Raw genomic sequence first — 13,857 nt, forward strand, 5'->3', positions numbered from 1 at the left:
TTTCATAAAAATGAAAAAAATAGCGTTTTGAGGTATGAGAAAGTACCAGCAATATTCTTTTCATTATAAACTGAGAAAAATATAAATAATGCAGGTTTTGTATACAGGATTTTAATGAAATGCATTACTGTAGACATACCAATTATTTTTCTCACATGACGGTGGCTTTTCAAAACCTTTGCCTTAGTGCCTTCCTTAAGCACAATTTTTAAAATCCTAATATCTCACAGCCAATTTTCAAGGAAAGATAAGAAAATCAGAGTTCAACACGAGTCTATGTATTTACCACTCCTGATGCAAATATCGGAAGATAATTCTTAAAGCCTCTACTTTTAAGTAAAAGCAATAATATCCATTTCACTGGCACTAAAAATGGAAGTAACCACAGATAATATTCCAACCAATTGTTTCGGCTGAAACTTTCAATGCAATATTTAGAATATGAAATCCATAATATTTCTGCACTCAACTGAGAGATGAGGAAAGAGCTACAGAGAGTATCTGCACCATATTCCATATGCACGGCCCAAATGTGTCTTCTTGTGCTGCCTGACTTTTAAAGTAATCCATCCATGCTACAAGATACTGTTTAGGGGGGAAAAGGAAAATCTACAATAACATTTATACCTTACCTAAAGAAAAGACCACAGAATCAATTTACTATTTAGTTATTATTGAAGAAAAGACCTTTCATTTGGTTTATGCTAAATATAGAATTCTGAGCTCCTTAAGCTCTGATCCAACTTTCTGGCTCTTGACCCTATTACTGAACCTAGACCAGAGTCAGGGATCAAGAGATACTTTTAAAATTGATGGACATAAAGACACAGCTGTGACCTTGAATGGTAATGACAGCAGCGGTTTACTAAAGATGTCTGATGAGCCCAAAGTGCTCCAAATTTTGAACCCAGACTTCCAAAAGGGCAGAGGATGATAGAATGAGGATACCCTTGATAAACTATGACTAAAGTTAGAAAGATGCTTTTAGAAGCACCATCAGATTAGCTGTCAGAACATCTGAGTTCCTGTATGAGTAGTCCACAAATGAGCTGTGTAACTCTGTACCAGTTGCTTAATTTCTCCATCTTGATTTTCTCAATAGATAAAGTTTAATTAAGCCCATCAAACACCCTGTGAGTTCCAACAGTTCATACACAGGCTGATTTAAAATTGAAGGAATTTAAAGCTTCTGCAATCACATTGAAGCCTACCTTTTCCAATTAGGTTTCCTAAAATTCCTCAGCTCCCACCAGGCTGTCTTTTGTCTGGTATTCTAGCATCTTCCCCTTTAACCTCCTGCTGAGATTTTCCACTGCTTTTCTTACCTAATTCTTAACTATCCCCTGAGACCCAGACATGGGCCCATCAGCTTGAAGCCCCTGGATCATACATGCTAGGGTTTGCAGGTGGATGAGCCCCTCAAGGCAGAGCACATCTGATGCTGCTGGATGCTGTTTCTCCTCTCAGCATACTCTGTGGAGCTCAGCATGGAGTAAAGTGAGCATCGTGGCTCCCGAACCTCCTGCTCCCTCAGAATTCATGTGTTCATTTAACTCAATCTAAAATCCCAAGATTACAGAGAAATGAAAAAGTTTGAAAGGCCGTCTGGCAAGTAGACACCAATTGGGCAGAAGCATGTGTCTCCTTTCTGGTACTCATTTTGAGCATGCCTAAGGGCCTTGATTTGTTTAGGGTCAGCCTTCTTAAACCTTTTCCACTTATAACCTTTTTCACCTGAGAAATGCTTTTGTTGCTCTGGGTATAAAGTAGGTATACAAATCAAACTGATTTGACTATTAACTGATAAATCATAAAGAACTTTATTTTAAAACAATTCTTTGGCACACCTGTATTTTTCTTACTATTTATTGAAGATGAAAGCAAGTTTGCATACTAAATGAGATAGGTATGCTTATTTATTTTTATATAAGGAATTAAATCTTGGCTGAATATTTGTTACTGCAGGATAGACTGTCTTCAACATTTTTCAGAAGTGATCGGTCTTTTATTCTGTAACCATCTGTCCTGACAATGCCACTTCACATACATACACAGTACAAAATGGAAGAAGTACATTTCAGGGACATTTCAGAAATTATTGGAAATCCTGCCCTAATCTTGGGACAAAATTCACTCATTTAACAATTTTTTATGAAACTCATCACCAACTCAGAAATTTTAAAAAAATCAAACATTCTAACATAATACAATCCAAAGATAGATCAATTTGACACAGGCTGAAGAGTGACAATAGGAATATAGTAAAAGTCTGTTTTCAATAATTAAACTATTATGTTTTAAAGAGTAGGAAATTTTGTGTAGTGAAAACACCACAACTCATGATATACAGTAGTTTCAAATCTGAGCTGTTCAGGCAGTGTTTGTTGGTGTTATATGGTGTGACGTCATACATAGTATGGAGTGCACATTTTATGTGCTCAGAATTAAGGTTGCAGTGAGATCACATGATGCAGCACAGGTGAGCACTACCACAAACATGGATTCATCATGCATTTGATTTAGAATTAATTTTTTTTTCTTTGTGCATTCAGAAACTTGTTGCTGTTGCCAAATTATTCACAACCTCTGCATAACCCAGTTTATGAAGCTGAAGAGTGAGGAGTATAAGCGATAAACCATGGCGAGGCCTTTCAGCCATCCCGCTTCATGCTCAGCCTCCAAAAAGACAACTGGGGAGTACAAAGAAATGAGAAAATAAACTACTTCACTTTTTTAAAAACATTGAACTTCATTGCCAATATATTTATTTTCTTCAAAGTTATAAAAATGCAGTATCTGCTAAAATAATTTTCAGTCTCATGCATAGCAACTAAGTATAATTGTGCTCTCCATTTTAATTTCTTACACAGAACCAAACTTAATCTACTTTGTTTATAAGATTCAAAATATATTTAATGATTGTGTCCTCCAATAGGAAACCAAAAATATAGTATTGTAACTCCCAGCTCAATGCCACATGAATTCGTTGGATGAATTTGGGGTGCTCTTCTATTACAACACCCAGGGTGCCAGAACAAATATCTTACCCATTCCATGCCTACCCCCAAAAGAAAGAAGACAGGCTCTTTTAGGTTGCAAGTCCTGATCTGGTTTATTTATAAAGCAATAAATATTCAAAGCACAAACATACTGCACGTGTGTAGACAAACTGTACAAAGATTGATAAGAGATGAGGGAGGCGGGTTCAGAGGGTTCCAAGAAGCATAACACTGTCATCCTGAATATAAGGTAGACTAAGAGAGAAGACACCTTAGAAGCATTTGCGGTGAACGATGGATGGGCCCGCCTCGTCATACTCTTGTTTGCTGATCCACATTTGTTGGAAGGTGGACAGAGAGGCCAGGATGGAGCCCCCAATCCAGACAGAGTATTTACGCTCAGGTGGAGCAATAATCTGCAGGAAAAAAAAAAGCTTGCAGTGAGTTCTGAAGTTCCCAGCAACACAGCATGCAATATGTTTGAAATATTCACAGAAAAAAAATCACAGACTAATTATATCACAGACTGATTATAATGTAAGAGACTTTGATGCCATAAAGTAATTTTATTTATTTATTTATTTATTTATTTATTTATTTATTTATTTATGTAGACCAGGCTGGCCCTGAACTCACAGAGATCCACCTGCCTCTGCCTCCCGAGTGCTGGGATTAAAGGCGTGCGCCACCACGCCCAGCTGCCAATCAAGTTTTATAAACTTTCTTCTATTTCACCATTTATCTACTTCTCTGCACTACAGAATAATGTGGGAAGATTTTTAATGCTTGGTGAAAGGCAGCTGAAAAGCCAGGGCCTCTTAAATATTAAGCATATATTTAAAACTATTTTATTATTTTTTACTTTATGTGTATGAGTGTATTACCTGCATGTATGTAAGTGTACCTGTGTCATGGTGTCATGCAATGCCTGTAAAGTTCAGAAAAGGGTGTCAGATCCCCTGGAACTGGAGTTATAGATGGTTGTTAGCCACCATTGGGTGCTGGGAACCAAACTCGGGTCTTCTGCAAGAGCAGTCAGTGCTTTTAGTCATCTCTCCAGTCTTACATAAGTATATTTAACTGTTTCTCTCTCTCTCTCTCTCTCTCTCTCTCTCTCTCTCTCTCTCTTTCTCTCTCTCTCTCAAAACTTTTCTATATTTACTGCTTGAAAGCAGTTCTAAGTTTTCTATGTTGTAAAAAGTGCTAGAAAAGAATCAGGACTAGTGCTAGTAATAAGAGCAAGCTTTATAGGCAATGGGAAGCTAAGATATAGGGGAGGAAGCTGAGAAGGATGTTTGACTTAGAATACCAAGATCTGCCTTTGCCCTCCCACTCACAAATGCTCTTTACCTTAATCTTCATGGTGCTAGGAGCCAGAGCAGTGATTTCCTTTTGCATACGATCAGCAATCCCAGGGTACATAGTGGTGCCTCCGGATAAGACATTATTGGCATACAGGTCCTTGCGGATATCAATGTCACACTTCATGATGCTGTTGTAAGTAGTTTCATGAATGCCAGCAGATTCCATACCTAGAAACAAGTTATGGTGTTGTTTTTAAATATATCACAGGATATTTAGGCTAGGGTAGAGGGAAGAGAACAGAATTCCTCTGTGTTGGTGAGCTGTTACCATTTGTGCCTAAAACATATGTTCCCCCATAAAATACACTACTGGGAACAGATGGAACAGGTGTCTCTTAAAAGTGCTGCTAATCCAGCATAGACTGCCAAGAAACAAAATAACTGTACTCGGCACATATTTGTAATGAACACATCAGGAATATGGATATCTACTTCAAGAAGGATAAGATACACATGTAAGCTAAAATTAACATGCTTTGAGATAGGTCTCACTCTGTACAGATTAGTTTTGAACTCAAGGCAAGCAATCCTCCTGCTTAGCTTCCTGAGCACTGGGATTGAAGGTGTGAACCACCACACCTGACTTACACTTTTAATTTATGGACTAAAATCAGAATTCAGCTTCTTAAAGAAGTCACTGTTTATGAAAGGTATTTGGAGACATTCAAGTGTCCAATTACTCCTATGAGTAGGGTTGTGGTTGCATGTAATGATGAAAAAAGTCCAGCCTGTTGTTAATAGAACTTATTGGAATAAATTAGGCCTCTTAAGTAATCCGGCATGTGCTATTCGGTGACCGCTCAGCTTCACCCTTTGCTGTGAGGTAAGCTCAGTTTGCCATCCTCAACTACAGCCACTAGAGCATAACAAGCTTCTCTTTAATGAATCATCAGGATGGAAGACTGGGATAGCTGACACTCTAGATTTAACTCAAGTGCCCCCCTCATCCTTCTAATTATAATGAATACTACTCTGGGAGAACCCAAATTTTCCAGAGAAGTGGAGCCACAATACCAGAACCTGCAACTTACCAATGAAGGAGGGCTGGAAAAGCGTCTCCGGACAGCGGAAGCGTTCGTTGCCAATAGTGATGACCTGACCATCAGGCAGTTCATAACTCTTCTCCAGAGAGGAGGAAGAGGCAGCAGTAGCCATCTCATTCTCAAAGTCCAGGGCAACATAACACAGTTTCTCTTTAATGTCACGGACAATTTCACGTTCAGCTGCAGAGATAAAGGGTTTAACAGTAAAGTTCTGAAGAAAGAAGTCAATTGCAGGGAAGTAGGTAGATCTACAATGAAACAAGAAAAGCAGACAAATCACACCACACACACAGACACACAGACACACAGACACACACACACACACACACACACACACACACACACACATACACACACACACTCACCAGTGGTAACAAAGGAGTAGCCACGTTCAGTGAGGATCTTCATGAGGTAGTCAGTGAGATCCCGACCAGCCAGATCCAGACGCATGATGGCATGGGGCAAGGCATAGCCCTCATAGATGGGGACGTTGTGAGTTACACCATCCCCAGAGTCCAGAACAATGCCTGTTAGAGGAAATAAAAGAGAATGAGGTGAAGCCCTGGGGACCACTGCTTCAGCCATAGTAAAACCTGCTTCTGGCCTTGGCTGGGAGAAACATGACTGGGCAAAGTTCCAGATAATATCAAATCCCTGACATACAAAGAATAAAAATGACCATAATGGATGAATACTACATCTGAAGGCAACACAGCTCATCCTATTAAATACTGTAGTAGATAAATTACCTGAAGACACTTTTAAATGGCTGTCCCTTTTACCAGTCATTAGCACATTATATAAACATCCAAGCATGCTTTTCTTTGGGCCGATGTAACTTAGACTGTCTGTTTCTGTCTGTTTTGAGTCAGACACTGTAGGGAATGTGTTTTTGGATATGCTTTCCCAGGGCCTATGATAGTATAAATATATACCAGTGTCTGATATATATCACACATCTTAAATAAGGGAACCCTCTAACCCCACAAGCTACCAGCTCTTATAACAAAAGTGCCCTGAAACTAACCTCAGGAACTATTGTTACTTCTTTCTCTTAACACAGATACCTTGCTAGGGAGGGTGAGAGAGGGGACTCTTCCTTGTCAGATGAAAAATTGGGTTCACAGCAAGATCAGTGAGTTGAGACTATGATTAATCAGTGACTGTCCCTATTAGCCCAAGGATACCTGTGGTTCTGCCAGAAGCATACAGAGACAGCACTGCTTGGATGGCCACATACATGGCAGGGACATTGAAGGTCTCAAACATGATCTGGGTCATCTTTTCACGGTTGGCCTTGGGGTTCAGTGGAGCTTCAGTGAGCAGGGTAGGGTGCTCCTCAGGGGCCACGCGGAGCTCATTGTAGAAGGTGTGGTGCCAGATCTTCTCCATGTCATCCCAGTTGGTGATGATGCCGTGCTCGATGGGGTACTTCAGGGTTAGGATACCTCTCTTGCTCTGGGCTTCATCCCCTACATAGGAATCCTTCTGCCCCATACCCACCATGACTCCCTGTAAGAATGGAATGATGAGACCATCATGTGCCTACCATGTCAGGAATATAGTTCAAGCTTTATTAACTTATATCCAACTCCCCATGTTAAGGAATAACTTAAAAATTACCAGAAATAATAAAAATGGGATTTGCAATTTGGTATGGTGGCTCGTACCTGAAACCCAAGCACTCAGAAGGCTGAAACAGGAGAATTGCCACATTTTAAAAAATATTTTATTATTTTTATTTTATGTGTATGAGTGTGTTGCCTGCACGTATGTGAGTGCACCATGTCATGCAATGCCGCAGAGGTCAGAAGAGGGCTTCGGATTCCCTTGGAACTGGAATTAAGGATGATTTATAGCCACCATGTGGGTGCTGGGAATTGAACCCAGGTCCTCTGCAAGAGCAGTCAGTGCTCTTAACTGCTGAGTCATCTCTCCAACCCAAGAATTACCACAATTTTAAGGCCACCTTGGGCTTATAGAAAATATTAGACTCTCCTGGACTATAACATGAGAGCCTATTACAAACCTCACCTCCAAAAACTAAGATGTGACCCTAATTTATTTGAATCATTTAGAATAAATATTATATTTTATTTTCGCATGGGGATATATTTTTCTATCATTTTGACTACAACTGGAGAGGAAATAATAAAGGCATTTTGCTGCAGAAGGAGAAGCTCATCTTGTTTTGGAAATAGTATAATAGTGTCATTAAATTATTAAGTTCATCACCCATGTCAGCTAGAAACAGATGATTATCTTTTGGAAAAAAGGATGCCTTGTATTACCCTGAAGATACTCATCCAGTGAGCATAGGCTGATATGGGACTATTATTAAGATGAAAATTCAAACTGTTTAGAAGATCCTGGAGTACCCTTCCCTGGCCAACCCTGAGGACTCCCAGCTCTGTTCCCTGGCATCCTGTCTGGCCAGGCAGGTGACAAACCCAGAAAGCCTGGCCTTTCTTTTAATAAGGTGGTATGTCACTATCACCATGGCACTTGCTGCCTCTGTCACGGATGACTTCTAAAAATGTACCACACAGGAAGGAGATCCATTACAGCTCCATGAGCCCTGCAAACTGACTTCGAACAAGAGAGAAGAATGTAGACTGGTTCCTGGTTGGTTCAGAGTAATTACATTACTAGTAGTTAGTTACATTATTTTTAAAAATGAACAGACCAAAAGGGCTTAGGAGAGAGGGGATAAGGAAGAAAGCAAAGCAAGCCTGGGAGAGGAGAGTAGACACTATAATAGATAAAGCCAGCAGGCCACATGTGAGAAGCTGGTGGACCCATCAGCAGGTGTGCCACTGCAGGGCACTTAGGACTTGGCAGGGGGGCCGCTGGCTGTGGCTTGGATTTGAAACGAACTCATAGCCTTGCTTATGTGACCCCAAAGCTCATGAACCAGTTGGGTCAAAAGGCCAACTGATGGCTCGACTGAGGGGACAGAAAGGGATTCAGAGTATGACTGGGGGCTGCCATGGGTGGGAGCAGGTCAAGAGGGACAGAGAGTGTTACCTGGTGGCGTGGGCGACCCACGATGGAGGGGAAGACTGCTCTGGGAGCGTCATCACCAGCAAAGCCGGCCTTCACTAGCCCAGAGCCGTTGTCACACACCAAAGCGGTGGTCTCCTCGTCATCGCACATCTTGGCACAGCTTCTTCGGGGGCTGTAGGTTGAGGGAAAAAGGGTGGCCCACACTCAGTGTCTGCGATGGTGGCCTCCATTGCGGAGAAAGTGACGGAGCAAAATGGGGTTCTGGGGTGCAGAGACTGGGGAGGCTCCTGTAATCTCCTTTATGCTCCTGGCATAAGAAGGTCGGAAGAAGCCTGGGGCGGCGGGGGGGGGCACTCGGGGTGTGGATTAGAGAAGGAGAGAGGAACCCACCCAGGCTCCCTGGCCAAGAGACTTGCCCTCCATCCCAAATGCAAGGAAGTAAAATCCTAATGGTTCTGAGCCCAAGTCGTTCGCCGGCGGTCTGTAGCCCCCTTCACTTTTTTGCCTTTCCAAACAAACTGGGAACCTATTCTCCCACGCTCTCCACACCCCAAGAGGAGGAGAAAGACCAAGGACCCCAAATGCTCTCAGGGTGGGATTTGGTGAGGGCCTGTGCTTCAGGGGTTCGAGATCCAGGACGAACAAGTTAAAAACACGTCAAGAAGTTTGCTTTAAAAAATAGAGAAAAACCAAGTAGTGTGGCCAAAAGATCAGAGAACAGGGCCTTGGCGGCGGGTGGAGAGCCGGGGGCGGAGCGTGGCTGCGACTCACCGTGCGCTGGGTGGCTGGGCTGGGCTGGGCTCGACGCTGGCTGCTGCAGGCGCTGCGCGTCGGTGCCGGCAGCGCGGCTTTATAGCACGGTGATGGACGGGGTCAGTTGGAGCAGCCCCGGGCAAGGGTGGGGGGCCCCCCGATCTGCCACCTTGCCTTATTTGGTCGCCTTAGCACCATCTAGGACCGCTGAGGCCATTCTTGGAGCCAAGGGCAGGGGAGAGGACCAGCCGGGGGGCTCCCAGACCATGTAAGGAAGGGGAGGGGGAAGCCAGAGCAATGGCCAAATAGGGATCTAGGGAGGGACAGGCTGGCGGGGGCGGTGGGGGAAGGTAGGGGATGGCTAAGTGACGCCAACGCGCCCCTTCCCCCTTGCTGGGGTTGGGGAGCTTCCTGGTTGTGCTGGAGGTTTGTTCTTTCCCAGCCCCGCCGGTCTAAGGGACAATAGGCCACACAGGCAAGCTGGAAGGCTTGGCGCCCTGCCCTTGGAGAAGTCCTGACAGCTGGGCTGGGGCAGCCAGGGAGAGGCAGCAGTTTCTCATCTTCCAGTACTGGGAGCCTGAGGAGCACAGTCATGGCAGTCCTCTTGGGTATAACACGCTTGAGTAGCTAGTGGCAAGAGAGGGCACCTGGGCAGGGCACCTTCAGGTCTTATTCAATCTGAGCTGAGGCTATGCTCACCTAGGTAGCAAAGCCAAGATTCACCAGCGTTAGGCCCACCTCATGCTCCCTCCGGGGTTGACAGGAAAGAGGCTGGAAAGGCTTGCTGTAAAGGGCCAACCAAGTCCAACTTAGAGGTCAAGAAGCCCTCATCCATGCTGTAGTGGGTTTGCCCAAACTCAGACTGCAGTCTTTAGGTCAGAAAAGGGTCTCTGTTGCCAAAGTGAATGAAGGCACAGATACCAAAAGCAGCTCAGTCACTTGCTGACAGATAGATGAATGTTCTTTAAATTGGGGACAAAGAATTCCAGATGGAGGCAACACAGGAAAAGGAAATACTCTTGTGGAGATCATAGCAATTTAAACTGTAAGAACTTAACAACCCTCCTTCTCAAAGTGCAGACTGAAGACAAGCAGCATCTTCAAACCAGGATGAGTTAGAAATGCTGTCTCAGACCAGCCCAGAATCAGAGATGGATCCATGGTGCCTACCAACTGCATTTGAAGTGGTAGAAACACAGCTCCCAACAAGTATTGCTGTTTCCTTTGTAGAGAACAGGTTTTGAAGGACCTTGGTACTAAGCGAGGAGTAGGGGAGGGAATAGGGAGGCAGAAGGACGCAGGTCACTCTTTTGCCCCGGGGTGCCCTGTATTCTTGGTTCGTGACTAGTGCTTGTGCTTTTCCTTCAGTTCACACCAGTTAAAAATAGAAAACTGGGCACGGGCATCCCAGCCTAGAGTGGGCTTGGATTGATATGCTGAGGAGGACTGCTGATTAGATACTTGTGGGGCTGGGGAATGCTGAGCCCTCCTCTCAGCACTCCCCAACCATGTTTGGGATGGTCTGGGGAAGGAACGGTGGGTCAGCTGGGCTGTGGAGCCAGGGAAGAGACCTGGCTTGGATCAGGCCCTGCTGCACAGTAGGTGTTTTATGATGAGGATGCCCCTAGACAGGATGCAAAGAGTAGAGCTTCAGAAGCAGAGAAAGGGAGAAAGGACTGGCAGGAGGTTGATCAGGGCTTCAAACCCTGCCTCTATCCCTTAACTACATGCTACACCTTTGGCCTTGGCAAGTCAATTAACCTTTTGAGACTCTATTTCCAATCCCTGAAAAGGGGCATCACAACTGTTTTCTTACAGGAGTTATTTTGTATTGTCCTGATAAGTGACAAATGATATGTCATATGTAGAGAACATAAACTGAACTTAGCCTATTATAATTCTATAACAATAGTTTTGGAGGCAGTAGTAGCTATTTTGAAGAATTATGTGTTCCTTGATTCGGCAAGATTCCATTGCTTATGATTCAAAATTCAGTTATAAATGACACATAGCAGTGGTACTTATGGAAGTCAGAGTAGTTATGGTACATGTTGGGAAGGAAGAGGTGGTCTCACTGAGTCATCAGAAAGGGTGGAGTGTAAAAGAAGATTCAGAGAAAGCCCAGGTTGGCCTCTAACTCACTGTGTAGCAGAAGATGATCTTAAACACCTAATAGTCCAACTTCCCCCTCCCAAGTGCTGAGATTAGAGCCATGGGCCACCATGCCAGGCTTAACTGTTTTTAAAGTAGAGTAGAACCTAAGTTCACGAACATGTGTGTGAGAGATTTGCTGTTTGGCACTGACTGATAAAAGATTACCATGTTTACTTTGTGATGTGTTTAGGCCTTACATGCCTCAGTACTATGAATCCTAGTGAGGAATAAGTAAGTCAGTGGAGGACCAGTTTTGTGAGATAATACTCACCCTTAAAACATTTTAAAACTATGTTTTACATTCCACTCAATGCACTTTAAAATGTTTTATTTATTATTGTTATTTGTGTGATGATGATGATGCGTGTATGGGCATGTTGGGATGCTATGCTATGAGTAAGGAGGTCAGAGAACAACTCTGGAGTTGGTTCACCTCCTTCTACCTTTACCTAGGTTCCAGGGATCAAACTCAGGTCGTCAGGCTTGCACAGTAACTGCTTTTACCTGATGAGCATTCTTATTGGCACTTAATTCATTTTTAATACCTAAAGCAAAGTATATTTTCAAGTATATTGTTTAAAGAAAAAAAAAACTTTCTCTTAAAGGTTTATAGTGAAAACATTCAAAATCTTTTGTTTGAAAGATAGTGCATTATCTGTAGTCACCCTACTGTTCAACAGCATACTGAGACTTTTTACTGCTGCCTGTCACTACTCAGATAATGGATATCTTTTAAATTGGGGACAAAGTATTCCAGGTGAAGGTCGCACTGGAAAAGGAAATGCTCTTGTGGAGATCATAGTAACTTAGACTGTGAGAATTTATCAACCCTCCTTCTCAAAGTGTAGACTGTACATAAGTACTCACTGATCAACCTTTCTCTACCCCTACCTGGACTCTACCCTCTCCAGCCTCTGGTAATAACCATTTACTCTCAACTTCTTTGAGATAAGCTTTTTCAGATTCCCCATATGAGTTTGAGAACATGTGGGCCTAGCCTTTCTGTGTCTGGCTTGCTTCACTTAACGATCTCTAGTTCCATCCATGTTGTTGCAAATGACAGAATTTCATTCTTTTCAAGAAGCACACACACATATCACATTTCTTTGTTCATGGGTTGATGGACACTTTGGTGTTTCTATTTCTTGGCTATAAACATAGGTGTGTGAATGTCTCTTTAGCATACTGATTTCATTGCCTTTGGAAATATATTCCATAGTGGGATTGCTGAATCATATGATAGTTACATTTTTTAATTTTTGAGAAATCTTAGTCACTTTTCTGTTGCTGTAATAGAAACATCATGACCAAGAGAACTTATCAAAGGAAGAGTATAGCTGGGCGTGGTGGTGCACACCTTTAGTCCCACCACTTGGGAGGCAGAGGCAGGTGGATATCTGTGAGTTTGAGCCCAGCCTGGTCCACATAATGAGTTCTAGGCCAGCTGGGGCTATAGAGAGACTCCATCTCAAAAAGACCAAGAGAAAGGAAGAGTTTATTTGAGCTTACCAGGGAAATTAGAGTCTGTCTTGGAGAAGAGGCATGGCAGCAGAGGTGGCTGGAACAGAAAGAGGAGTGCTCACATGCTCAAGCAGGCACAGGAAGCCAAGCATGACTAGAGATCCAGCAAGGCTTATGGGGGACAGTCTCATTCAAACCATCACACTTCATAATTGTTTCCCTTAATGGCCGTACTAATTTACATTCCAACCAACAGTGGGCAACAGTTCCTTTCTCTTTCTTCACATCTTTACCCGTACTTCTCTTTTGGTTTTTTGATAATAACCTGTTCTTACTGCATGAAGGTCTAGCTCACCATGACTTTGATACACATTTCCCTGATCAGATGCGGAGTATTTTGACATGTATCTTCTGGCCACTGGCCTTTTGCATGTCTTCTTCTGAGCAATATCTATATAGATCTTTTGCAATTTCAAATTATTTTTGTTTTATTTATTTAGTAAATTTTACCATTGAGTTATTCTAGTTCCTGTGTGTTTGGTTAGTAATACCTTGGCAGATGTAGAGTTCACAAGCATTTCCTCACTTTCTCTAGGCTGGCTCTTCACTGTAAATTGCTTTATTTGCTATGAGATGCTTTTTAGCTTGTTATAATCCAATTTGCCTGCTTGTGCTTTTATTTCATGTACTGTTGGAGTCTTGTCCTTAAAGATTTATGGTTTTCAATATTTACTGTTGTATTATTGCTCTATTTCCACATTTTAAAGACACTGAAATCTATTTTATGTATTTTAAAATGTAAGTTAATTAAGTCAGTAAGATTTTTTGGTTTCTCATTTAACACAGATTTTCAGATATTTATTTAACTTGAAAATTGAGGTAAGAGAGTGTATGGTTCAATTGTGTTAAGTATATTCACAGTGTCATTCAATCAATCATCTAATTTTCTTTTTTAATGCTAATTGTAATTAAATTAACTTTCAAAGTCAGGAATAAATGTTCTCTGTGGTTGGAGAAGGAATGATTAGTCCTAGGAAGTTGAGACTCTTGTCTGAGGTCACAAAGATGACCAAATGG

At 42.4% G+C, this 13,857-nt stretch overlaps 1 protein-coding gene across 1 annotated transcript; it reads right to left on the reverse strand.

The window, feature by feature from the left end:
- Positions 1–3,086: 3,086 nt before the first annotated feature.
- Actc1 (actin alpha cardiac muscle 1) lies at positions 3,087–9,306 on the reverse strand. Its single transcript, XM_008841161.3, has 7 exons — positions 9,184–9,306; positions 8,434–8,584; positions 6,594–6,918; positions 5,772–5,933; positions 5,395–5,586; positions 4,350–4,531; positions 3,087–3,415 (listed from the first exon to the last, which is right to left on the reverse strand). The coding sequence occupies exons 2-7, from the start codon at positions 8,560–8,562 to the stop codon at positions 3,272–3,274; spliced, it is 1,134 nt and encodes a 377-aa protein (XP_008839383.1). The 5' UTR covers positions 8,563–8,584; positions 9,184–9,306; the 3' UTR covers positions 3,087–3,271.
- Between the last annotated feature and the right edge of the window lie 4,551 nt (positions 9,307–13,857).

The sequence above is a fragment of the Nannospalax galili genome, unplaced genomic scaffold, assembly GCF_000622305.1.
Source record: "Nannospalax galili isolate Female #2095 unplaced genomic scaffold, S.galili_v1.0 scaffold999, whole genome shotgun sequence".
NCBI lineage: Eukaryota > Metazoa > Chordata > Mammalia > Rodentia > Spalacidae > Nannospalax > Nannospalax galili.